Source organism: Salvia miltiorrhiza, chromosome 7 (genome assembly GCF_028751815.1).
Source record: "Salvia miltiorrhiza cultivar Shanhuang (shh) chromosome 7, IMPLAD_Smil_shh, whole genome shotgun sequence".
Lineage (NCBI taxonomy): Eukaryota > Viridiplantae > Streptophyta > Magnoliopsida > Lamiales > Lamiaceae > Salvia > Salvia miltiorrhiza.
This window is the reverse complement of record NC_080393.1, coordinates 7,250,604-7,277,569: the sequence shown is the minus strand read 5'-3', so window position 1 is coordinate 7,277,569 and position 26,966 is coordinate 7,250,604. Positions and strand designations below refer to the sequence as shown.

Genomic DNA, 26,966 nt, shown 5'->3' with positions numbered 1-26,966 from the left:
CACATGACCATAAAATCCTCAATCGGAAAAATGACTTGGCAGTCGGAAAATGACACGTAATCACGTCGGAACACCTGGAAAATGACGTGGCTTCCAACTTAAAAAAACTGTGTCGTTTTGTTATTTTGTCAAAATCCTAAAATGAAAGCCCTCTAAATCAAATTACACTCACGCATAACTCACTCAAATAACTCTTCAAGCGCGGAAGCTTTGCTCACGACGGCGCGGCGGAAGAGGCTCACGACGGCGCGGCAGCCGCAGGGTGTTGATTTCAGGCGAGCAACAGGGTGCCGATTTCGTGGGATTCAGGCGAGCGACGGCGAGCAACAGACCACGCGTAGGGTGCCGATTTCAGGCGAGCAACAGACCAGCCCTTCCATTCTTCTTCTTCTTCTTCGCAAGAAGACCAGCCCTTCAGGAACACACCAGTCCATTTAGAAATTCAACGGAATTCTTCCCTTCTTCTTCCATTCTTCTTCCAAGCAAACGAGTCGCTCTTGAAACCAGCCCTGAATAAACCAGCCCTAATTTGAAAGTAGTCGATTTCCTTGAGGCTTCAATCTCTCATCAATGGCGAACTCGTCAATGTCGAACTCGTCAACCTCAAGGGATACCAGAGTAGTGTTTCAGAAATTATGCGGCCATGGTATTGCAGCAGCTGAGAAAGCATAAAAAAGACTTGAAATGGAAACTGAAATGTATGCACTTCATTGTAGTTATTTGTATTTTATGTGTTTTGATGAAGTGTATGTAATCTTGATATGGTGTAGTTGTAGTTTATGGTCATTGTTTGAGCTACAATGTTTTGATTATTGGAGATGTAACCATATGTTTTAGTTCAATGATAATATTGTTATTCCTCAAAGTTCAAGATTGTTATTTGCTCGGTTCAGATTGTTTGGTTTAATGAAGGTATTACTAGCAGGCAGGCTGAAAAGCTTGCAAGAAATGGTAGTGATTGGATCTAACAAGAAATGGCCTCTATATTTTTCATCTGACATTGTAGCTGCTAGTTTGCAAGGGTTTCAAACTTTGTTGTGTTCTGTATCTGCAGCTCATATTGTGAAATGAATTGTGCCTCACATATTGCTATGTAATTTATTGCTGCATTGACAAACTGCCATTAGATGAATGAAGAGGCAAAAAACATTTACTTAACTAACAATATGTAAATATAAAGATGGAGTGGAATAGTCTGTCCAGTGGACTTTTTGGAGACCAGAGCAGTCCTAACATGAAACTGAGAGAACTAAGCTAACAATATTTGATGTCATGTGCAATTTCTTTCTCATTGCCTAATCTCTGCTAAATTTGCAAATAAGTATTCTGTCAAAACTTTATTCAATCATATCTTATTAGCTGATCATAAAGTATACTACACATGAATCTATTGGAAGAAAAAGCATTAACAAGTCAAATAACTAAAATTGTTTCGCACTATACAACCACATAACAAGATATTAGAAAATATCTCATAACACTTCATTTTTTACAGCTAAATATAGAACAAGTTTGCTTTAGTGCATTCTCCCATAATACATTTCCAGAATACTGGAAACAAACACTACCCATCAGAGCATAAGCTATTTTCCATCAAGAAATCACAAAACTCAAATCTGCTTAACAAAGTATTGATAACCAAACACTCAAAAACTCAAATTTGATCTAATAACCAAAGTATTGATAAATTCCATCAAGATATCACAAAACTCAATTTTGCTTAACAAAGTATTGATAACCAAAAACTCAAAATCTCAAATCTGGTCTAATATAGCAACAAAAATTCAGAAAATATTGATCTAAGGTGTACTTAATCCCTAGGTGCATTCTCAGATGCATTTATGCTTTCTTGTGTGGAAGATGCCCCTTGATTAGTAGTAGTTGTTGCATCTCTACTTCCTATAGCACGATTCACATGGTACACTCTCCTTTGGAATGTAGCATGAGTGTAGATGTTTCCTGTGCCCTCAGCTATGAATACGCCAACCCCTCTTCTAGCAAAATTCCTTTCTCTAGCCGCGGTTGTTGCCTCTGTTTCTTGAGGTGTCCTTCTATTCTTTTCCTTCGATGTCAAAGTATTTGTTGTAGCTTGTTTTGGCTTAGCTGACCTCCCTACTTTCCCCTGAACATTATCAGAAAATTAGCAAAGATAGTAACAATTTTTGAACATTTTGAAGATAAAGTCAGAACGCAGCAGACCTTCTCTTTCGTGGGAAGCTCCACTATGTCATTCTTGCATCCTCTCTTGTTATGACCTACGCCTCCACGCTTCTTGCAGGTCATTTTCATCCCTGTCTTTCTCAATTTATTGGGATTTTGCTGATCTTTTTATGTAGCAGCCCTAACTCTTTTCTTCTTAGGCCTACCAACCTTCTTAAGTATGACAGGTGGTCTAACCATAAATCCAGGATGAACTACACAGTTGCCACAAGATGCCCTCAATCTCTCTATTTTCTTCCTAATATTAGGACATATGGTGTCTTTAACTTTAGAGATAGTGTCCATTTTCTTCACTTGCCGAACCATCAGACTACACCTAATCTCCTCACACATATGGATGATATGCTTTCCTCTAGCATTTAAGATGTAACCATTAAATGTTTCTGATATGTTATTATCTATCATATCACTGCAACAAGTAGTGGAAATGAAAGCCTTACAAAACTTGTGAGTGTCTCTGTTGATGAAATCTTGATAGGCAGCCTGATCTTCACCCTTCATTTATTCAATTGCAGCCTTGTACTCCTCTAAGTATGTGCTTCTGACAGCCCTCCAAAACATGTTCTTTAGTGTTGCTCCCTTATGCTCTTTCTTTCAATTCATGTAAACATGGCGTGCACAATTCTTGTGCTCTGCATAGGGCGCCAGGGAGGCCACTGCATTCTGTAAGCCTTGAGGTGGTACGACATAATACAAATCAGATATGAACAACATACAAAAAAAATGCAAAAAAGAAAAATGTGAAATGAAACTCAACCTTTTGTTGATCTGAGATAAAAGCATATCCATTTCCATCACCAATCCCTATATCCTCAATCAAACACTTGAGGAACCAACTCCAATTCTCCTCATTTTCTATTTCAACGACCGCCCATGCTATGGGAAACATCTGATCATTACCATCTTTCCCTATAGCACACAACAATATACCACCTAAATAAGTATTTAAGAAGCAACCATCAACTCCTTTTGAAACCCTTGATCAGATAACTAAAACCCATGTATAACCCCTTGAAAACAGCATTATCCCCTAACAACAACTCAAATCGACCCTCCCTGTCAACCCTTCTCAATTCAGCGAGGTATCTCCTAATCTGCCCATAATGATGCTCAACTGTGCCTCGAACAAGCTCTTTTGCAATAGCTTTGGCTTTGTATAACCTATCTTTCGGCAAGTCATACTTCCACCTTCTAACAATATCACTTCTTAAATCTGGAATTGAGAAATCGGGTCTAACTCTGAAAACATTTAAGTATTTCATTGCTACCCACTTAGAAGTCAGAAGCTTGTTATTCATTGCTCTTGGACAAGTATGATCCCCCCTATATGTTTTGAGGCAGAATGGTTGGTCTTCTATAACTGCACTAGCATACACTCTCCATTGACATGGTGGAATGCACCGAGCCTCACACTTATCTTTAGAAACTCTTCTAAATTGTATAAACTTCCCATTCTCTATGGAATATGTAGTTAAAGCACTCCTGCACTGCCATCCATCCTGAAACCTCATCCCAAGAACTATTTGTAGTTCTTTATGATCACACTTCGGGTCATAAACTACTCTATTTATTTTAGATCTACAGAAATCCTCATCCTCATCAGTATCATCAGATTTGACATCCCCATCTGAAGTTTCATACTTAGATTGTTGCTCCTCTACATCATCAATATCAGGTGGTACATACTCTGTAACAAGCCTCTGTAGTTCCTCCATTTTAGTTTCTCTAACCCTCTGCCTAGCTTCAATATACTCTTCATCACCCTCAGCAAGTTCATAATCTTCCAAGCCATCGTCTACCTCATACACTCTACCTTCTTCTAAGTGGTTTTCAGCCTCCTCCTCCTTTGCATCACCCTCATTCTCAAAAACCTCATCTTCTACCCTATGCTCATCCCCTTCCTCGGATGGTATAGCATCAGAACTTAAGTTCGTTTGTAATGTGCCCGTTTTATCATCAACCCCTCCCTCAACGTATACACTAACTATTCTATGCCCCTTAGTTAAAGGGTTTAACATATTCTTCAATTCAATTTCAGTTTCATTCACCCTAAAATCATTACTCTTAGGTGCTCTGTAGCATAAATTAGTCCAAGATGAATATCCTACTGACTTAACAGCTTCATGAAGTTTCTGTAAATCAAAAGTAGCAACTTCATAATCAAATCTACCCACATAATTACCCTTCATATAACAATGTATGCCTTCAACTTCAGCAAAGTATCCACCATGATGAATAAAAAGAGCAAAATAATCTCTGCAAATAAAAGAAAATTCACAAAAAAAATTTTTTTTATCACAATCCATAACTGTCGAAGAAATTCAAAAAGGTTCTACTGCCATAAAGCACGATTAATCACAATTCAAAAATTCATAAAAGCAATTTCATATGGTTCTACTGCCATAAAGAATTGAAACCCCCGTTCACACATTCAAAGAGGGAATTTACCTGTTTTCCATATGGCTGCTTTCGTGTTCCCTTTCGTGTTCTGCTATGGTTGCTTTGAAGAAGAGGGAAGAACGAAACTCCTATGGTGGTCTGTTGCTCGCTGTCGCTCGCCTGAATCCCACGAAATCGACACCCTGTTGCTTGCCTGAAATCGGCACCTTGTTGCTCGCCTGAAATCGGCACCCTACGCGTGGTCTGTTGCTCGTCGTCGCTCGCCTGAATCCCACGAAATCGACACCTTGTTGCTCGCCTGAAATCAACACCCTGCGGCTGCCGCGCCGTCGTGAGCAAAGCTTCCGCGCTTGAAGAGTTATTTGAGTGAGTTATGCGTGAGTGTAATTTGAGTGTAATTTGATTTAGAGGGCTTTCATTTTAGGATTTTGACAAAATAACAAAACGACACAGTTTTTTTAAGTTGGAAGCCACGTCATTTTCTAGGTGTTCCGACGTGATTACGTGTCATTTTCCGACTGCCAAGTCATTTTTCCGATTGAGGATTTTATGGTCATGTGCAAAAACAGAAAAAATATAAAGGTGATGTATTTTGGGGCGGATTTTAAAGGTGGTGTGCAATTGTAGAATTCAATGAAAGGTGGTGTATTTAGGAGCAATTAACCTTTTTTTTAAAAGATATTAGTATTTATTTTTCGCCAGTACCGAGTTTGATTGCACCACAATCAGATTGGAAATTGTGTGAAAATTCCACTAAAATTGGACTTTTGATGTAGCATTAATTCGAGATTATATTACTCCATCCCTCCCCCCAATATTTTCTTGAGATATAGTGACACGAATTTTAATAAAAATTAATTATATATTTGATGAATGAAGAATAAGTTTCATAAAATGTGAAAATTATAAGAATAATAGTAGTAAATGCAATTATTTCTAAAAATATGTTAATATGAAAATTTATGTTATAAAGATTTATAAATTTTTTTAAAACCGATAAAAATTTATGATTGATTAATCATTTTATTGAGTAATTTCATGGTCTTGAATCAAATTAAATAGGTCCATTTTTTTATTAACCACTTTTCACCATCGATTCATCATATTATATACTCCCTCCGTCCCTAAAATAATTTCCTCTTTTTCCATTTTGGGACGTCCCCTAAATAACTTCCTCTTTCTTTCTTTCCATTTTTGGAAACCTACCCCACCACTAATAATACTTTATTTATTCTTACTTTTCACTTTTCACCACTCCCAATACTAATTATAACACTTTTCACAACTTCCAATAATAATTATATCACTTTTTCTCCACTATCAATACATTTTACAACTTTTTATTAAAACCCGTGCCGTCCCCAAAGAGGAAGCCATTTCAGGGACGGAGGGAGTATAAAATTCATCGATTCATCACAGCAATCTTCTCCATTATTTCCCTTGATTATTTCTATCATTTAAGTTAGTTCTGCTTAATTATATATATATATATATATATAAGAAATTTAAAGATCGCACTATGGAAGAGTCAAACTCAGGCTTTAGGTATTAATCACTTACCGCTAGATCAATACACATGCAGTTTCACTTAATTCCAATTCCATTGAAAGATGAGATTAAAGAAATCCTACTGCTTGAGAATAAAAATACTCAATTATGTATTTTTTCAATCATGCAAAGTTGCTTTGACGTAATAAAAAATCGAACAAGACCATATAAAGTTTCGGGCAACACTTATTCGGTTATTCCCCTGGGTAAGGTATGACTTCTTTTTTTTTACTTGGGGGAGTTGGGGAGGGGGAGCAGTGGGGTTTGAATCCGGGACCTCACTGTTCACACAGGAGGTCGCACCGCTTGGTGTCCCCAAGGGGACAAAATAACTGGGGTAAGGTATGACTTCTAAATCTAAGAAAGGGTGTACAATTTTATACCACGTTACAAAGAATGAGATAAATATATTATCATTCAAAATAAATAAGATATACAAAACGTGATATCTATATATGAATAAAAAGCAGACATACCCTTAGCACGAGGAGATTATATTGAACTAATGTAACCGTAGATTACTAGATTACTTTGTTTCTTAAAGGAAAATGAAAAAGTAACTTTGTTTCTAAAGATAAAATGGTAAAATTAAATGCAGAGCTCAAGTTTGAAATTAAAAACGGTTGCAGCCTCCTTCACCATATTTCTCGTCCCATTCTTGCAGCTGCTTAATGCTACTTGAATCAGACGAAACAGATGGCCTCACCTGTAAATTAATAGAATGGTCAAACACAAGGGCTAGCTTTAATTAGATAGTTATAGTTTCATTCATACAACTAACCTACCTTGGATTTAGAAATAATATAATCGTCCATGTTGAGTGGTCTTAGTGCTGCACCTCCATCACACTTCTCACCCTATCATAAAATAATCATCAGAATAACATTTATTATGTACCAAAAAACACCAACACCTTCAGAGTTTCTGGTAAAAATGCAAAGATGATCATCATTTAAGTTCCTGTGTGTATATACCAAACAAGAACAAGAGTGGGATGATAGAAGCTCGTTTCATAACTAGTTTGAGGAGAAAACATATATGTATATACGAAAATTAATGATTGAGTGGCAAACATATGGTGATCATATATAGTAGCTACCTTGGTTTCTCGTTGGAGTAATTCATGGACAGGTCTATATGCAGCAGCAACACACAGGTTCTGTAAGTAAAAAACAACGTTAGAGTCGCCTTAATTCATGAGGCCAAACAAACACCATTAATTCATATCTTACCTTGAGGTCATCTCCAGAGTAACCTTCAGTGGCCTCAGCAAGTTGCTTCACACTAAAATCTGCTTCTACATTTTCTTCTCTTAGAAGAATCTTGAGTATCTTGCAACGATTCTCGGCATCTGGTAACCCCACATAAATCCTAACACCACCAAAAAACTTATGTACCTGATATTGTAATTAAAGATATTAATTGGTACATACCTTCTTGGCATGCGGCGAAGAACAGCATCATCTAAATCAAATGGCCTATTTGTGGCTCCCATCACTAGAATTCTCTCACTGTCTTTCGAGATCAAACCATCCCAAGCTGCCATAAACTCATTCAATCTACTCTTGTCAAACTCATGACTATCGTCACGATTTCCGAGCAAACTGTCAACCTGAATGCACAAGCATCACATGATCTGGTTTTAATAGTGTTTATGAAATTCATATATACAGTAGCATGGAGGAAAGAGTCTCCTTAGATCTGGAAATATCATTGTGTGTAGGCCTCACCTCGTCCACGAAAATTATTGCAGGAGCTAGCCTTCTGGCAAAGGAGAAGAGTGCCCTTGTAAGACCTTCTGTCTCTCCGTACCACTGCATTGTTAGTGTTGACAACATAACAAAATCAAATGAAAGTAGCTTTTAAGGTAAGATTGCTTTAAATTCAACTTTTCTATGTAACAAAAATGTATTTGCTCCAATTAGTTCCAATTTCAAACTTTTTCAAAGGAACAGCTCTCATGCATGCTCTGATTTGATCCTTACACAAGCCCAACAGTCCCAAAAAACTTCAAATAAATAGCTAAAACAGTATGATTAATCAGTTCAAATATCAATTTGAAGCTCAGTCTTTCACCTACCTTAGAAGTTAGAGTTGCAGTGGTAACATTGATGAAATTAGCGCCTACTTCGGTTGCAAGCGCCTTTGCCATTAGTGTTTTTCCAGTCCCAGGAGGCCCAAAAAGTAGTACCCCTTTGCAAGGCTGAAAGAAGATGTGTAGAATGTTCACATTTTCAAATTGTAGGATGGTAAAATGGCTCTAGCTGTGAAGGTTACCACCCACCTTTCCCAGAATTCCATGGGAGAAAAGCTCAGGCCTCTTCAGTGGGAGAATCACAGTTTCATATAGTGTCTTCTTCACATGTTCAAGGGCACCAACATCATCAAACTTGATACCAATATCACCTGCACTAACTACTGCTGAAACAAGCCTTTTCTCATAGCTACCTTCTGCAAGATCCTGCAATCAACTTTCTCTTGAGACAAGGAATGAAGATTCAGAGATAGGGTTGTAATTAGATTAATGAGAATACCTTGATACTCTTTTGAGCTGGATTCTTGGATTTATGCTGTTTATTTAACCTTGAAATCCCAAGTTCAAGACTACACATGATGATTGGCAGCAGTCAACTTGAAGAAGTTTTTGAAGATTGATTATGCTACAATAATGCTCATAGATGCATGAAATAAATACCTCTCATTAGAGATAAGCATTAAATCATCCTTAACGCAAGGATGGTGGGATGAGGAGAGGTAATGATTTGTAGCCCAGGAAACAATCTTCTCTGCTTCTGTAAGTTTGTAACCATGAATGATATCAAAATGAACGAAGATGGTCTTTTAGTCCAATAATGCAAGATGGCTTGTTTAATTTAATTCGACTTCTTACGTGTTCTTGTCAATATCATATCTGTAATGTTTACTTGCTCCAAATCCTTGCATAATAATCTGTGTGCCTTGAGCACCTGAATTGGGTTGAAGTTTATCAGTGCAATCTTAAATCTTCGACGTGAAACATACAAGGTTTGAACAAAACTCTTGTACATATATATACCTGATGCATTGCACTTATGTTGGCTTGTGATATCACTGTTGTTATGTCTTCGTCAATCTGTTTGATAAACGCATTCAAATCTTCATCCTGCAGCCATAAGGCGAGACCATGAATAAACCAAGTTCTAGTTAAATAGTTTAATAAACTAATTTCTTCATAAAAGGGATAACATAAACAAATCAATTAAAACTCTCTAAAAGTAAGTGATGAAGAAGGAGCAATTACCTTGGGTGGTTGTATACACATGACATTAGTGAAAAGCTTATTGATTTGACGCTGCGAAATTCTAGCATCCTCTAAGCTGTTAATATATTGCTTCATCGAATTAGGCTGAGAAAACAATAATTTAGTACTACAAAGAAGAAAATAACAGACTGATATGCAGATCAAGATATGCCTAGTAAGCAGTTGACCTAGTAAATCTGTACTTACAAATTTCTTAGTTACTTCTGATCCAACTTCCCTCTTGTTATGCCCGTAAATCAAAACCACGCGTCCTGATAACTTTTCAAACATGTTTTTGGCCTTCTCGATGAAATGGTAATGCTCTAACCATGAAGCTTCTTTCCTTAAGATTGAAAAGAAGGAATCTGGAAAATAGACAACAATTGGTTGCCGAGACTCTAGCACCTGTGGTCATTATGGGAAAAACCTAGAGTGTAAGATATCGGTTTTTCATAAGTGTGATTCATGTTATTGTCATCTAAAATCGGGTACGTACCTCATATAGCAAGTCCATAGCAATGAAGCAGTCATGCACTTGAGCTCTGTCCTCACGTTTGACATCTTTTGCTGTACACAATATTTCAGCATATGCAGGTTAAAATGCACTTTCAATAATAACAAAGACATGTGTATGTGTGTCTGTGTGAGCTTACCATCAAGCCAAGTAAGTATTTCTTGTGCAGTTGCTTCCGTGCTTCTCTCGTCCTTCTCTTCTTCCGTTCTTTTCAGACCACAATCATGAAAGATAACTGCTATTCTGTCACCATTCACTTCGTGCACCTCCCCTCGATGACCAGAGGGCAAAGTCCTGGACGAGAGCACAGTCATGAAATAAATTCCACAAAAAAATCATCAACTGCAACATGAGGAGCAACACTCAAGGAATATCAACTAAACCAAACATGATCCCTTAAATTAGACAATTTGCATGGAATTAGAATATTATTATTGGATAAAAGGGATGGTTGACCTGTTGTTAACTTCTTCAATGGAAGTGGTATCTCCAGTGTACTTCACTCTGTCCCCTGAAATACTCAGTGAATTAGACACCTCAATTTTCAAGAATCACTTGCTAGTTCTAGAAGAGAAATAAAAGTTTTACCATAACTGGAAATGCTTACCTTTCTTAAGCATAGTTTTAGCTGAAGTATCAACTTCTTCATCACTATCATCTTCTTCATCACTATCATTGTTTTCCTCATCAGTTGCATCATCATAATAATAATCTGAGTCTTGATCCGACTCTGATTCTGAACCTTCCTCCTCCAATTCCTGCTCAGTGCTGCTGCATTGGCTTATGTCCTGCAAGCTCTATAGCTGGTGAGTATATAGCTTGACTTTTATTTTATTTTTTGATTTTACGTAGATAGGGAAGGAAACAAAAGTCGAGCATAAAGAAGAGTTGGAAGGAAATGGGAATGAAGCTCCAAGCTTACATATGGAGGTAAAACACTGCTGTCAAGCTTCAACAATGGAACCTGCAAATCCCGAGCCACTGCACTCACCAGTCTTTCCCGGTACAGTTCCGTACCTTGACACGAAAACACGTATTTTTGCTACCAAGTATAAGTCCTCTATCATGAACAGGAAAAATCCGGTGAGAGAATCAACAACTGACCTGGAATGCTCCGAAGCTGAATCCTGTTACTAGAATATTTCAAAACACATCCATATTTTCTGAATTTCTTGTGTTTCAAATGTGATGCCACGCATTCCACGAGGAGGGACTTAGTCTCATTGCTGCAAGAATTGCAATTTTTGAGTCATAACAAGAAGCCAAATCTGTTACATGCAAGAAAACAGAATTGCACAACTCACTCAATGTAATAAGGAAAATTCTCAAATGAGACAGGTATTTTCTCCCATGGAACAATCCTGCTCAAGAACTCATCCCTAAATCTTTCTCCTCGCTTTGATAATCGAGATGTGCTTGTTTCTTCAGCCTTATTCTCTTTATCGCCACCTGCACGAATGGCGGAACCAGAAAAAAATATAGTTATTTAAAGTTTATGAGGGGAATTTCCAATGAAATATACTAATGCATACTTGAAGTTTCAAGTTTAATTTTTGGATAATAATAAGATTGTGAGAAGAATTGCAAGCTGTACCTGCATTTTGTACATCAGCTTCGGAGCTGTAAAACCTCAGCTTATAACTTCTCTGGCTTGTGTTCGACCTCGAATCGAGGCTGGTGCACCTTCTATCAGAAGATATGCCTATTGACAGCAGAGAACTGGACAGGTACCTCTCTATCAAGTGGCCACAGTTTTTATGAGCTATTGCTCTTGGTGCAGAGTTCAAACATCTTCCAATGAAATAGCTTCTGCTCTTACAACTGAGAGAGTATTTTCTTGCATTGAATCTCATAAAACCACTTTTTATGTTCGTCATTCTGTATTTTTGTTATTATTAAACTCAAGATTTAAGACCTGCAACAACAGCAATATTCAGTTAAATGGATCCTTATTATTTTGGTTTATATATATGTCCTAGAAGCATTAGATATGTTACTCTTAAAAGAATGCACAAAAAAAATATATCTTCACATTTTCTCAACAGAGTTTGAGCTTTAAAAATGGTGAAATAAGTAGAAATTTAGAGAACTTTTTTATTTAGAACCTTGAGATTTAACTTAATAACTAAATCAAAGCGATCATTTTTATATGTTAGACTAAATTATACATTAGTCTGGTTTTGTATTAAATACTTTCGCATAAAAATCTTTCGAAACAAAAACACAAACATAAAAGTTTATAAATCTTACAAGATTGAGATTGAAGGCAGTAAACTAAACTCCTAATTTTCTATTATTAAAGTTTTTGTTCTTCTTCTTAATTTCACTCATCTATAAACTCATAATTTTCAATGCTACATTTTTTCTTCCTTCTAGATTGAGTTTGTTCATGAACGTGTGTATTTTTAGATAGTTCTATAAAACGTAAATATATCATATTTGTGAAACCTAAAAAAAATTAAGCTGCACGCGCGAGGTTGTTGAAATAAGAAAACTAACCTTTTTTTTTTGAGCCGAGAAAACTAAACTTTTTGCTGAAGAAACTTGTTTCGTGAGGATGAAGTAATCCAATGATGGATGGGACTATATTTATAGGAGTGGGGAAAATTAGTCCTCTCTTGATATTCTCTCTAGTTTAATTAAAGGAGATACTTGTTTAAAAACACAAAATAAAAAAGGAAATACATTTTTTTAGGCAGAAATATTGGAGTACAATTATTGTTTAATTTACTAATTTGTAATTAATGTTAATCCATTACGGAATATCAAGAAATGCACGCATATCTTTTACTTGTTTACCAAGCAGTATCCTATACTGTGATTACTCTTCTTTGTTTCTTTTACTTCTTTGTCAAGAAAACAAAAATTTGAGGGGGGAAACTGTTTTTAATTAATTCAAAATAATCAGAATTAATTTTATATTTATTCATGTGAAAAATTAATTTTATCTTTATTAGTATCAGAATTATGACGACACCGCCGGATTGATTCTAGTACATTGATTCAAGATATTAAAGATATAAATTTTTATTGTCTCTTTTTATGACGACATATTTTTGTTTTTGAATGATGAATGGCGGTGTGGTTTGGCAGATTTTACTTCGATTCCAGCCTGACTTAGTGAATTTGTCTTTGCTTCTTGGAGCTGTGCTTTCTTATGGCATGATGTGGCCACTTTTACATAAGCTTAGAGGAGAGTGGTTTCCAGCTGACATACCTGAAAGCAGTATGAAGAGTCTTAACGGTTATAAGGTCTCTTTGTTTTTCTTTTTCTTGTCTTCATCGCCACCCACCACTCGTGATTTATTTTCCACATTCTTGGCAGGTGTTCATCTCAATATCCCTCCTCTTAGGCGATGGACTCTACAATTTCGCCAAGATATTATTCATCACAGTAATGAATTTCAGCAGCAAGTTGAGCAGAAGAGAACTCAACAAGGCTCTCTGTGATCCTAGAAAAGATGAGGTTTTCATGCGAGACAGCATTCCTCTATGGATAGCTGCTCTTGGTTATGTAGTATTGGCACTCACATCGGTGGTCGCCATTCCCTTCATGTTTCCGGAGCTCAAATGGTACTTCGTTCTGATGGCCTACGTCTTCGCCCCGTCCCTCGCCTTTTGGCCGGACTAACCGACATAAACATGTCGTACAACTACGGCAAAGTGGGGCTCTTCACCATAGCCGCGCTGTCCGGGAAGGAGCACGGCGTGATTGCCGCGATGGCCGCCTGCGGCATATTCAAGTCGATTGTGAACGTGTCGTGCATCCTGATGCAGGACTTCAAAACAGGGCACCTCACCCTGACGTCGCCATTGGGACGGCCGTGGTCTCGCCTCTCAGCTTCTTCCTCTTCTACAAGGCCTTCGACATTGGCAACCCGGAGGGCGAGTTCAAGGCGCCCTACGCCATCATATACCGGAACTTGGCCATCATAGGCGTGCAGGGCTTCTCGGCGCTGCCCCAGCACTGCCTGCAGCTCTGCTACGGCTTCTTTGGCTTCGCCCTCGCTGTTAACTTGGTGACGGATGTTTCGCCCAAGAGGATCGGGAAATGGATGCCGCTTCCCACGGCAATGGCAGTGCCGTTTCTCATCGGAGGATACTTTGCGATTGACATGTGCGTGGGGAGTCTGGTGGTGTTTGTGTGGCACAAATTGAACTCCAAGAAGGCAGAGCTGATGGTGCCGGCAGTGGCTTCTGGTTTCATATGTGGAGAAGGGATTTGGTCACTTCCTGCATCAGTTTTGGCGTTTGCTAAAGTCACACCCCCTATTTGCATGAAGTTCTTGCCTGCCTAGCTAACTCTTACTACTTCTTTTTATATAACCATAACCCTCTCTTTTCACTAATTAATATCAATCTGCCAAACCACACCGCCAGATTGATTCTAGTACATTGATACATGTTAAATTTTACTATCTCATTTTAATATAATTTTGTTTATGTAATCTTGAATATCTTATATTTTTGCATTTCATGCTTTGCTATATAATTTATATCTTTAATATCTATGTATATTAATACATTATACATTAAATCATTAGGAATAATAAAATAGAAATGATAATTTTATTTTTACGCCTTTAACCTGATTAGCCCGAAACCCGAAAGTTTAGGGTTAGGGTTGAAGATTTACAACCCGAAAAAATCTCCAACCCGATATCGATTAGCCCGCACCCGACTAACCCGGAACCCGATAGGGCTAGCCCGAAAATCCGGTGGGCTGGCCCGATTGACATCCCTATTTGTAATTAAAAATTTGTTAGAAAGTTATGAAATTAACTCTTTTATTAAACATAGCAAAATCACAAGATCTTAAATTATACTGGAACGTTTGTTAGGGAATATTTAGTTTGAGGTGTGTTCTTTTTTATTGTAAATTTATTACTCCATCCGTCTATAAAAATTAATGGGTCCATTTTCTCCGCTCAATACATTTACTTATTTACCCTTTCTACCATATGGTGAATCCGTTTTTCCATTCACAATACAATTAATTATCATTATTAACATTATTTTTAAATTATACTATTTCTTCACTCATATACATTAAACCATTTTTATTAAAATCGATGTTGTCCCCTTCTATGACTATTTTTAACTATCCCTCACCAATTTATAGCCAAAAAATGATCTCCTTTCATTTTTCTTGTAGGTAGTACAGTTCGAACCTGAACAAAAATATATATATATACAAGTTATAAATGTGTTATCTTAACTTATGCATCGAATATGGAAATGATTGAAAAGATCCTAATCAGCATATGCAATAACTTTGTTTTTAAAAATAAATGATAAAACTAAATTTAAATTATTAATTCAAAGGGCTTGGCTTTCTCCTTCACCATATTTGTTGTTCCATTCTTCCAGCTGCTTAATGCTACTTGCATCGGACGAATTTGATGGTCTCACCTGTAAATTAATGGAATGATCAAGATTCAAGAGAAAGCTTTAAGAGAAAAAGATGGAAACTTCCATGCTAAAATATTTGTTATATGCCGAGAGTTATTGTCAACTTATGTCCTGAATTTTAGCACATTTTTGCAAAAATGTCACGACCATCAAAATATTTATAATAAAAATAAAAATCTAACATTTCAACATTTTTAAAAAATGTTACTTAGAGGGTGTTTGGCTAAGTTTATTTTATAGAAGTAACCTTGGATTTTGAAAGAATATAGTCGTCTATGTTGAGTGGTCTAAGTGCTGGACCTCCATCACACTTCTCACTGTGGAGTGTTGGCCCAATATCATTAATCCCCCAAGCCCAAGCCCAAGCCCATCCCCTTTATACCCTAAATCCAAATCAGCCCCCCCATTTCATCACTCCCGTGCGCCGCTAAAATCTCTCTCTCCCATCTGCGCCCTTCCAGTTCCCTCCGCCGCCCGACTCCTCGGTTCTCCTTCCGTCTTCAATTCTCCACCCCCTTCCCGATGCCTCCCACCCTTTTAAATCTGGCCCTAATTCTTTACAGCAACTGGAAGGTCTTCAGGCATTTTTCTTGAGAAGGCTCTGCTACTCCTTCTAAGATTTCTCTCCTGTGTGTGAACTAGGCCTTCCTTGTTGCTGTGAGAGTTATCACCGGATTCCTGCCCACCGGATTCCTGTTTGGTGATACTCTGGTTGATTGTAAAGCCATCGGAATTCCTGTCCTTAGGATTCCTGCTGTTGGTTGCTGTTCAACTGAGACTTGAGTGCCGATTAGATCTCCCTGTTCCCTTGAAGCCTTGATCATTAACGCTGCCGGAAGAAGCCGAGTCTACCGTGGGAAAATCTGAGCCAAAGTGTCCCGAGGACACATTTTCCCACTTCGATTTTTCTGCTCTTTCCTGCTTTTCTGTCTCCTTTTGTTTTCTTCACTTTGTATCTTTTTACTTGTTGATTTCTTGGTGCTCTACAGGTACAGGTACAGAGGAGTGAAGACGACGAAGAAGAAGGAACGTGAAGTGGAACTTGGCACTAGAGTGTCGAGTGAGAAGGACCGGAGGTTCGGGAAACAAGAGGAGTAATCCCGGCAAGGCGAAGATACCCAACACTCACCCTGTCATAAAATAACCATGAAAAAATCTAGTAAAAAAAACAAAAGAAACTCAAAATTGTATGCTCAATTTTCAAAGAAGTAATGTTTTGCCTATGTGCACAAAGTTTTTAAAGTGCAGAATCTTAAAGTAGAAGCTACGTGCCTTGGTTTCTCGTTGGAGTAATTCATGGACAGGTCTAAATGCTGCAGCAACGCAGAGGTTCTGTAAGGAAAAAGCAAACAACGTTTCAAGTGAAGTTTGTATAGACGATGTGATACAAACACCATTATTCATATCTTACCTTTAGATCATCCCCTGAGTAACCTTCAGTGGCCTCTGCAAGTTGCTCCACACTGAAATCTGCTTCTACATTTTCTTTACTTAGAAGAATCTTGAGTATCTTGCAACGATTCTCTGCATCTGGTAACCCCACATAAATCCTAGCATCACCAAAAAACTTATATAATTGATATTGTAATTAAAGAGATATTGATTGGTAATACATTATACCATACCTTCTTGGCATGCGGCGAAGAACAGCATCATCTAAATCAAATGGCCTATTTGTGGCTCCCATCACTAGAATTCTCTCACTGTCTTTCGAGATCAAACCGTCCCAAGCTGCCATAAACTCATTCAATCTACTCTTAGTATGCACACTACTATGGTCACGATTTCCGAGCAAACTGTCAACCTGAAGCATCACATTCACATCTGGTTTTAAATGGAGAAAGGCACATGCTACATGAATTTGTTTGTGTTGGTCTCACCTCATCCACAAATATTATTGTAGGACTCAGCTTTCTGGCAATGGAGAAGAGTGCCCTCACAAGCCTTTCGGTCTCTCCCAGCCACTGCATAACAATCAAATCAAACAAGCTGGAAAATTCAAATAAATATCTAAAACAAGCTCATTATTTTCACCTACCATATTAGTTAGAGTTGCAGTGGTAACATTGATGAAATTAGCCCCTGCTTCGGTCGCAAGAGCCTTTGCCATTAGTGTCTTTCCCGTCCCAGGAGGCCCGAAAAGCAGTACTCCTTTGCAAGGCTGAAACAAGATTTGTAGAATTGTTCACATTTTGAAATATATAGCTGCTTTAAATCTAGCTGTGCAGTGCAGATTACCACCTACCTTTCCCAGATTTCCATGGGAGAAAAGCTCAGGCCTCTTCAATGGGAGAATCACAGTTTCATATAGTGTTTTCTTCACATGTTCGAGGGCGCCAACATCATCAAACTTGACACCAATATCAGCTGCACTAACTACTGCTGAAACAAGATCTCTCTCATGGTCTTTTGCAACTTCCTGTAATTAACTCTCTTTTCAAGCTTAAAAAGATGCAGAGATAGGGTATTGTTTATGTAATAAGAATGAGAATACCTCCATCTTCCTACAAGATGGGGATGGTTGTTGCTCTTCTTTAAACCTCAAAATCGCAAGTTTAAGGCTACAGGTGGACGTGATAATTGATAGATGTTAAGTTGAACAAGTTTTTCTATCGAAGATTGATTATGCTATTAATCAATATATACCTCTCACGAGGGATATGCAATAAATCCTCCTTAACACAAGGAAAGGGGCATGATGATAGGTAATGGTTTGTAGCCCAAGAAACAATCTTCTCTACTTCTGTAAACCGTAAATTGAAATCAAAATGAAGCAAGTCGATCTTTTCATCCAATAATGGCAACATGGCTTGTTTGAATTGATTCAAGTCCTTACCTTCTCTTGTCAACACCATATCTGTGGTGTTTTCTTGCTCCAAGTCCGTGCATAATAGCCTGTTCTCCTCGAGCACCTGCGTTGCTTGAATTTCAGTGCAATCTAGAATGAAATAAGAAAATTCTCAACATATATAATTGTTGCATATACATATATACGTACCTGATGGATTAAACTTAAGTTGCGTTGTGATGCCACAGTTTTCCTGTCTTCTTCCATCTGTTTGATAAACGCATCCAAACCTTCAACCTGCAGTTTATATGAATATCTGTTATGTGTGAGTGTGTGTGTTTGTTTTTCTTATTTTTTTTCTCTGATGTCTTCTGCATTTGAACTCATATTTGATCATTGTGGATCCACAGGTTAGGCTTAATCTATACAAATCTGATCCGATAGCTGCATATAACTAATGAACACTGGAATTTTCATAAAAGGAACAACATAACATAAAGTAGTAAAAACTCTTTAAAAATATTAAGTGATGAAGCAGGAATTACCTTTGGTGGTTTTATGAGCATGACATTATTGAATAGCTTGTTCATTCGATGATCTGAAACTGTAGCTTCCTCTAACTTCGTAATATATTTCTTCAAAGAATCAGGCTGAGAAAACAATAACTTAGCACTACAAATTATTTTTATAAATTTGTTATGGTAGAAAATGTGTACTCACGAAATTCTTGATAACTTCTGATCCAGCTTCGCTGTTGTTTTGCCCGCAGATCAAAACCACGCGACCTGATAATTTTCCAAACAACTTTTGCGCTTTATTTACAAATGTGGAACGATCTGACTTTGAACCTTCCCATACATTTGAAAAGAAAGAATCCGGAAAATAGACAACAATTGGTTGCTCAGACTCTAACACCTGTGGTAAATTATGGGAAACCTTAAGCGCGTGATCTAGCTTTTGCATTATTGTGATGCATATAATTTTCATCTAAAACTGTACCTCATATAGCAATTCCATAGCAATGAAGCACTCATGCATTTGAGCAACATCATGTTTGACATCTTTTGCTGTAAAACACATTTTAGCATATGCTGGTTAAAATGCACTTGCAATAATATGAAACATAATGTCATGATTTTACATAGAAAATTTAAGATAATATGAACTTTTGATCTTTTCATAGTATTATTAAGCAATCATATGTACCATCAAGCCAAGTTAGTGCTTGTTTTGCTGTTGTTTCTGTGCTTTTCTCATCCTTGAATTCTTCGTTTCTATCCAGACCGCAAACATTGAAGATTACTGCTACTTTGTTGCCTTTTACTTCGTGCACCTCCCCTCGATCACCAGAAGACAATATCCTGAAAAAATCATTTACTAGCTTACATCCACAAGGAAAAGAATGGTTTCCTTTTATCATCATTCTGTGAGACAGATAGTAACCTGTTGTTCACTTCTTCAATGGAACTTCTTTTTCCGACGTACTTAACTCTGTCCCCTATATGCAGTGAATTAGACAACTAAGAAGAATCTCCTCACTTTTTGATGACTAGAGAAGATGTGTATATATACACAACATTTTTAGCTAGCATACCTTTCTTAAGCCGCCAATTTCCAAAACCTTCACTTGTAAGCCGGCATACACTGCTATCAAGCTTCAATAGTGGAACCTGCAACTCCCGAGCCACTGCACTCACCACTCTCTCTCGGTACAGATCCGTACCTTCACACAAATTTTGCTACTAACTACTAAGTATGAAAATTCTCAATCAACGGCAAGAACTAATCAACAACTCACCTGGAATACTCTGAAGCTGAATTCTGTTACTTGAATGTGACAAGCTACTTCCATATTGTCTGAGTTTCTGCTGTTTCAAATGTGAGGCCACGCATTCCACGAGGAGACATTTAGTTTTATCACTGCAAGAAATACAATGTTCAGAGTCTTAACAAGATTCAACTCATCAGTTACATGCAAGAAAACAGAATTGCGAAACTCACTCAATGTAATAAGGAAAATTGTCAAATGAGACAGGTATTTTCTCCCATGGAACAATCTTCCTCAAGTACTCATCCCTAATTATTTCTCCTTGCCTTGAAAATTGAGATGGCCTCGTTTCTTCAGTCTTATTCTCTTTATCGCCACCTGCACGAGTGGCAGAACCACAAAAAAAACATTGTTATTTAAAGTTTATGGGGGGAGGGGGGGCTCGAGCCCTCCCCAACCCCTTGCGTCCGCCACTGACCTGCATCTAAGGATTCCACATGAAATGCATACTTGAAGTTTCAAGTTTAATTTTTGGATAATAATAAGATTGTGAGAAGAATTGCAAGCTCTACCTGCATTTTGTACATCAGCTTCGGAGCTGTAAAACCTCAGCTGATATCTTCTTCTCTGGCTTGTGTTCGACCTCGAATCGAGGCTGGTGCACCTTCTATCAGAAGATATGCCTATTGACAGCAGAGAACTGGACAGGTACCTCTCTATCAAGTGGCCACAGTTTTTATGAGCTATTGCTCTTGGTGCAGAGCTCAAACATCTTCCAATGAAATAGCTTCTGAGAGAGTATTTTCTTGCATTGAATCTCATAAAACCACTTTTTATGTTCATCATTCAGTATTTTTGTTATTTTTAAACTCAAGATTTAAGACCTGCAACAACAGCAATATTCAGTTAAATGGATCCTTATTATTTTGGTTTACATATATATGTCCAAGAAGCATTAGATATGTTACTCCTAAAAGAATGCACAAAAAAAATATATCTTCACATTTTCTCTACAGAGTTTGAGCTTTAAAAATGGTGAAATAAGTAGAAATTTAGAGAACTTTTTTATTTAGAACCTTGAGATTTAACTTAATAACTAAATCAAAGCGATCATTTTTATATGTTAGACTAAATTATACATTAGTCTGGTTTTTTGTATTAAATACTTTCGCATAAAAATCTTTTGAAACAAAAACACAAACATAAAAGTTTATAAATCTTACAAGATTGAGATTGAAGGCAGTAAACTAAACTCCTAATTTTCTATTATTAAAGTTTTTGTTCTTCTTCTTAATTTCACTCATCTATAAACTCATAATTTTCAATGCTACATTTTTTCTTCCTTCTAGATTGAGTTTGTTCATGAGCGTGTGTATTTTAGATAGTTCTATAAACGTAAATATATCATATTTGTGAAACCTAAAAAAAATTAAGCTACACGCGCGTGGTTGTTGAAATAAGAAAACTAACCTTTTTTTTTTAGCCGAGAAAACTAAACTTTTTGCTGAAGAAACTTGTTTCGTGAGGATGAAGTAATCCAATGATGGATGGGACTGTATTTATAGGAGTGAGGAAAATTAGTCCTCTCTAGTTTAATTAAAGGAGATACTTGTTTAAAAATACAAAATAAAAAAAGGAAATACATTTTTTTAGGCCGAAATATTGGAGTACAATTATTGTTTAATTTACTAATTTGTTATTAATGTTAATCCATTATGGAATATCAAGAAATGCACGCATATCTTTTACTTGTTTACCAAGCAGTATCCTATACTGTGATTACTCTTCTTTGTTTCTTTTACTTCTTTGTCAAGCAAACAAAAATTTTAGGGGGAAAACTCTTTTTAATTAATTCAAAATAATCAGAATTAAATTTATATTTATTCATGTGAAAATTTAATTTTATCTTTATTAATTAGTATCAGAATTAAAGATCTGTGAAATTTCAGATGGTAATTTACTACATGCAACAGTGTTTAAAGCATAAATTAGTTTGCGTCACCTTATTATTGTTGGAATGTTTAAGATTATCATTTGTTTTGTGGGGAGCCTCTTCCCTCGAATAACATCTGGAGAAAAAGAGGTATTAATTCAATTAAATATGGTATTAGAGAGTATTGGTTTGATTTGATTCTTTTGAACTTCAAAGAACCATATAAACAAATACTAAGATTTGTATCTAGAACCATATAGACAGACTATCGATGTTAGTTAAAATAAAGTGGAGACTTATTTTTTATTGTTGAAACGAGAGACCGTTTTCTATCGCTTGATGTTCTATATAACATTCTTAACAAACATTCGGCATTATTCCAATGAAATTTTATAAAAGAAAAGAAGAAGAAAAATACAATATGAGACCTATCATACAATATAATTACAAAAATTGTCAAAGTTATTCAATGCAAACAAATCAATCAAAAGTGTCGGGTAAGTTTGATTTCAAAGTTTCATGATCATGGCATGAAGTTGAATTTTTTGTATAGCCACTTTAACTATTTTAAAGTGTTATTATATTCTGAATTTAATTATCTATTAATAGTTACCTACCAGTGGTTTCAGTTATTCAGTAGCTTATTTATTTATTTATCCTATATTTGTTCTTTTCTTTGGCCCAAAGTTTTGCAATCGTGCAAGTAGCATAGACCCTATTTTTCGCATAAATAATTGAAGAGTTGTAGAAAATTTGAACACCTTTATACGTATATCCAAACACGCCATTTCCTAATCATACTCTTTCTTGGATAACCCACATTTTGCATGTTTTGCTGTTTTCGTGTTATTTTTTTATATCAAACAGTTTCAATTATTCGGGATTAAAGAAACAAAATGTGACAGATTTTATGTACCCGTCTCATGAACCAAATATCGTGAGATAAAATAATCTTATACTATTTCTTAAGTTTTCAGATTTTTGCTAGCTAGGATGTATTCTTTAGATTTTACCATAGTAATTAACTTTTCTTCATTCTTCTAAAGTAGACTTTTTAGTTCTATATGAAGAAGATATTCCTCATCTCGAACTAGAATAAATGATGGTGAGATATTATATTAGTCTACGAAGAAAATAGTAACTTGCAGTAGTAGTTCCAAAATATAATTTTCTATATGGAAAGAATGATAAAATGGATAAATGATAAAGCACTGCTGAGAAGAATTTCACGTGCAATTAGTTACCCCTAAAAAAAATACACCTGTTGGCCCCTGGTCACACAAGCATTAAAAAAAATGGTTAATAGTGTTTTATATCCTGAACTTTCACCGTTTTCCATAAAATGTTTCGAATTTTTATTTTTTATAAAACCCTAAATTTTTAATTTTTTTCATAAAATGTCTCGTTATACAAAATCTAATGACGAAAAAATGACAAAAAAACTCCGAACTTTCAATATTTTCCAACAATGATGGTTCCTAATATGGGTTTTCAACACTGACGGTCCCCAAAGTATTTCATTCAGCGAGATAAATCATTTTTCCGTCACCGAATTTTATATAACAAGACAGTTTACGGAAAAAAATAATAAAAATTTGAGATATCTTATGAGAAAAGCTTAAAGTTCGGATATAAAATACCATTAACCCTTAAAAGTTTCTAAAAATTACAACTCAATTTCCAAATAGTTAAATTGGCTCATTTTAATTTCAATAATAAGTTTGTAGGCCTACCATTCCAATTCACTCCCCAACATATAGATCATATTTTATTTTAAGATATCCCAACAGTATTGCATTATTTATTATTATTATTATTATTATTATTATTATTATTATTATTATTATTATTATTATTATTATTGTGCACTATGCAATGTTAAAGTTAATTCCAATAGCAAAAATTGGATCAAACTCAGGTAGACCACCAATAGTAGTATAGTACCATCCCTAAACTTGGATTCCACTTCACAAATGGCAAACCCAAAAAAAAGTTACTTGCAAATAACGTAAATGCCCCTGAAAATGCGTAAGGCGTGATTGTACACGAACCCAATTCTATCATCCCAAATAACGTAAATGCCCCATGTGCGTGTTCAGATTGTCCACCACTAGCTAACCCAATCAAGAACTTGTCAAAGGGCATAATCGTCATTTCGCCAAATACTAACACCGCCAGCTGCCCAGCCTCTCTCTCTACATATAAAAACCCGACGTTAAGATAAACTGACCGACCACCTTAAACTATAAAACCATCGGCTCCTCAAAACTGACTGCCCAAATACAATAAAAATAACTCTCTCACATCACGCACCAAACCAGAGGCGGTGTTTTCCGTTGGCCCTCTTCTGTATTTTCCTTTTTATAGTAGTATGTATGCGTTTCCACCATCTACCTTTTAATTAACAGCAGCTCCCTCTGAAATACATACCTCTTCTCCAAGAAACCCTTCCACGAGATTGTTTCTTAATATACGCGAAAGTTTTCCCACTTTGATTTGTGAGTTTCTGCTGAAGTTTGGTTCTTGCGAAATGAGCTATTGACTTCTTTCTCCTCTTTTGCTCTGTTTACTCTTGCAAAGGGGCATTCATTCTTCTTTTCTTTTCTTCTAGTTACTCAACCTTTCTTGAGGTATTGATTCTTTTGAGATATTGTTTTGCTTTTTTGTGCGAATCCGTTCTTTTCTTTTTTTACTTCGTCAATTCTGCAGCGTTCGTACCGTTTCTTCGTAAAGATTTTTTTTAGGTGTCAATTTCAGAACCTAGCTAGTCCTAATTTATTAGTTTTCTGACTTTTTTCATTACCCTTTAGAAAATTAGACTTTTTCAATTCGATTAGCAAATCCTAGTTTTCCTCCCTTCTTCGAATTTTCTAGAGTGCCGATCAAGCAAACTCTTGTCGCGATGTGCAGCGAAAAATACAACGAGAAATTGGTTTCGGGGTCAAATCACGTTTCAGCTGAAAGGAAGAGCAAAAAGCTGACGCTCTTTGAAGATCTTCTAGAAGATTCCCACACCGTGAATTCAACTTCTGAGATTAATGCAGTTGAAGATCAATACCCCTCCGACTGCGAGAGCGGCGTTTCCGGCTGCGAAAACGAGCAGCAGCTGCTCAGAAATTCCGGCGACGGTAAGGCCAGAATTGGCGGTGGGGAAGAGATTCATGGGATAATCGCCAAAAAGTTGGTGTCGAGCTTGAGCTCGAGTGGATTCGATGCCAGAGTTGAGAGGATTCATCGGATTGATTTCTCGAGCTTCACGAGCAGAGCAAAGCTTCAATCTTTCTGTATATATTCGAGGGCTGTTGAGATGAAGTGCAATGGCGATGCCAATGTGAAATACGCTTGGTTTGGAGCTTCCAAGAGTGAGATTAATGCGATTATCTCTCATGGTTACTGCCTTCCCACGAGCAACGGGAATCATGGATATGGAGTTCATCTCTCCCCCGTTGATCATCCTATTCAAAGGTAACCTTCACTTTTTTATTTTTATTTTTATTTTTGCCTGTGTGAGTTTGCATTAGTTAATGTTGATGTTTTTTTCAGTTTGCCGTTGGCTGCTGCTGATGAGGATGGCCTAATGCACATGTTGCTTTGCCGCGTAATAATGGGAAAAATGGAGACTGTTTCGCTTGGCTCTGATCAATATAATCCAAGTTGTGAAGAATTTGATTCCGGCGTTGATGATTTAGCCTCTCCTCGTACATATATCATCTGGAGTTCGCGTATGAACACTCATATCTTGCCCGAATACGTTGTCACTTTCAAAGCATCCTCGTGCAACAGAGGTGAGGATTAGTTTTCTATGTTTATGCTCTATTCCAAGCTGCAGTTTTAAGTTTCTTGATTATATGTTTCCTCAGCTGTTTTGATTGAAGAAAAACAGAGGAATTTGCAGCCTCCGAGAGTTCCGAATTCGGATTGGATGCCGTTCCCTACTCTCATTGCAGCACTGTCCAAGTTCTTGCCTCGTGATGCCATTGAATCCATCTCCAAATTTCACAGTGATTACAGAGTATGCATTTTTATATATTTGTTTGGTTTATGACTTGATGATACCCGGTTTTTAACATGTTTATGCTTTGATTTGCAGAAGCAGAAGGTAACACGCCACGAAATGATTCAACGTGTGAGGCATATAGCAGGGGACAAGCTGCTGATGACGATCATAAAATCTTATAGGACCAAGGTATATATCTGTTTTCTTGTTTAATTATTGCTAATTATGTTTGAAAACCTGAGTAATTTCCCTGCTTAAAGCAATTAAACTGTGTTCAAACATCGGCTGTCTAACATTAGGCTGTTAGGCAAGGTTTTCCGCTACTTAGCTCGACCTAAAACGAACTTAGCTTAATGTTTATGTTTACTAAGTTTTGTGATGTTTGTAGAGTTTATTCCACCAAACTGATGATGTTAATTTATCCAATGGTGCAGACCAAATCAGGTTGCAATGGTGTTCCAAGAGCTTTGAGGAAATGAATAGTTAGCTGACAACCTAACATGATTGAACATATGATGGAAGATTTACTCAACTGGACATACAATCAAGATTACTACTGACACTCATAAACTAGCTAGCTATGGGATTCAAAGTTATAGTCGTCGAGTTCTTCTTGCCAGTGCTTCTGGTTGTAATTCGTAGAATTTTTTGTGTCGGATTTGATAGGTTTAGCTATTACTTGTGTTTTAGTTTTCCTTTTTATACCGTTATTACATTCGGAAGCTTAAGATCTGTTGCTAAGGTAGAACCACATGAGACGAACAGCATTTGGAATAGAGGATTTCGATTCTGTAATTCTGTTTTTAGGTTACATGTTTTGAGCGTATTTGGGTTTGTTGGAGTTTGAATGTTAAATTTTTGAGATGATGGAGAAAGACATAGTAGTATGGGCCTAAACAAGTTGCACAACTTGGTTTGATACGCTTAGGATAACACCAAGGGTCAAGTTGAGGCAATTTCCTTTGCGACCCTTCAAACAAGGCAACCCCCCTCCACTGAAGTTACTTGTTCACGAAACAAAAAGGTCAACTCTAATCACATACGTTTGTTTCGTTTCTTTCAAGAGGAGAAATAAAAATTCTTCGAGTATGTACACTTTGACAATC

General features: G+C 36.7%; 5 protein-coding genes and 1 pseudogene across 8 annotated transcripts in view; 2 read left to right on the top strand and 4 right to left on the bottom strand.

Annotated features, from left to right (window-relative positions):
- Nucleotides 1-26,966, bottom strand: part of LOC130992114 (nucleolar complex-associated protein 2) — an 884,658-nt gene that overhangs the window by 215,640 nt on the left and 642,052 nt on the right. The window lies entirely within an intron of this gene.
- Nucleotides 533-5,259, bottom strand: LOC130992139 (uncharacterized). Of its 3 annotated transcripts, none has more exons than XM_057916663.1 (4): nucleotides 4,669-5,259; nucleotides 2,978-4,476; nucleotides 2,200-2,891; nucleotides 1,632-2,122 (listed from the first exon to the last, which is right to left on the bottom strand). In XM_057916663.1, the coding sequence occupies exons 1-2, from the start codon at nucleotides 4,677-4,679 to the stop codon at nucleotides 3,180-3,182; spliced, it is 1,308 nt and encodes a 435-aa protein (XP_057772646.1). In that variant the 5' UTR covers nucleotides 4,680-5,259; the 3' UTR covers nucleotides 1,632-2,122; nucleotides 2,200-2,891; nucleotides 2,978-3,179. The 3 variants fall into 3 exon arrangements, with proteins under 3 accessions (XP_057772648.1, XP_057772646.1, XP_057772647.1); XM_057916664.1 differs by having other exon boundaries at nucleotides 2,200-2,883; XM_057916665.1 differs by lacking the exons at nucleotides 1,632-2,122; nucleotides 2,200-2,891 and adding an exon at nucleotides 533-658.
- Nucleotides 6,556-11,945, bottom strand: LOC130992108 (uncharacterized). Its single transcript, XM_057916608.1, has 22 exons — nucleotides 11,557-11,945; nucleotides 11,267-11,411; nucleotides 11,067-11,188; nucleotides 10,885-10,979; nucleotides 10,570-10,750; nucleotides 10,419-10,473; nucleotides 10,102-10,256; nucleotides 9,945-10,015; nucleotides 9,656-9,853; nucleotides 9,449-9,553; nucleotides 9,224-9,310; nucleotides 9,059-9,134; nucleotides 8,864-8,960; nucleotides 8,703-8,772; nucleotides 8,453-8,629; nucleotides 8,249-8,371; nucleotides 7,899-7,982; nucleotides 7,602-7,780; nucleotides 7,401-7,539; nucleotides 7,268-7,327; nucleotides 6,954-7,025; nucleotides 6,556-6,874 (listed from the first exon to the last, which is right to left on the bottom strand). The coding sequence occupies exons 1-22, from the start codon at nucleotides 11,837-11,839 to the stop codon at nucleotides 6,782-6,784; spliced, it is 2,667 nt and encodes an 888-aa protein (XP_057772591.1). The 5' UTR covers nucleotides 11,840-11,945; the 3' UTR covers nucleotides 6,556-6,781.
- On the top strand, nucleotides 12,993-14,311 carry LOC130992146 (metal-nicotianamine transporter YSL1-like; annotated as a pseudogene).
- Nucleotides 15,135-20,808, bottom strand: LOC130992111 (uncharacterized). The gene is made up of 21 exons (XM_057916610.1): nucleotides 20,503-20,808; nucleotides 20,164-20,308; nucleotides 19,961-20,082; nucleotides 19,757-19,885; nucleotides 19,606-19,660; nucleotides 19,369-19,523; nucleotides 19,162-19,229; nucleotides 18,883-19,077; nucleotides 18,708-18,812; nucleotides 18,373-18,459; nucleotides 18,211-18,286; nucleotides 18,021-18,117; nucleotides 17,869-17,935; nucleotides 17,620-17,793; nucleotides 17,413-17,535; nucleotides 17,255-17,338; nucleotides 17,000-17,178; nucleotides 16,786-16,924; nucleotides 16,646-16,706; nucleotides 15,622-15,692; nucleotides 15,135-15,374 (listed from the first exon to the last, which is right to left on the bottom strand). Exons 1-21 carry the CDS (start codon nucleotides 20,774-20,776, stop codon nucleotides 15,282-15,284), a joined length of 2,499 nt encoding a protein of 832 aa, XP_057772593.1. The 5' UTR covers nucleotides 20,777-20,808; the 3' UTR covers nucleotides 15,135-15,281.
- On the top strand, nucleotides 23,818-26,655 carry LOC130992150 (probable inactive poly [ADP-ribose] polymerase SRO5). Of its 2 annotated transcripts, none has more exons than XM_057916679.1 (5): nucleotides 23,818-25,328; nucleotides 25,407-25,648; nucleotides 25,739-25,875; nucleotides 25,954-26,049; nucleotides 26,295-26,655. In XM_057916679.1, exons 1-5 carry the CDS (start codon nucleotides 24,766-24,768, stop codon nucleotides 26,337-26,339), a joined length of 1,083 nt encoding a protein of 360 aa, XP_057772662.1. In that variant the 5' UTR covers nucleotides 23,818-24,765; the 3' UTR covers nucleotides 26,340-26,655. The 2 variants fall into 2 exon arrangements, with proteins under 2 accessions (XP_057772662.1, XP_057772661.1); XM_057916678.1 differs by having other exon boundaries at nucleotides 25,724-25,875.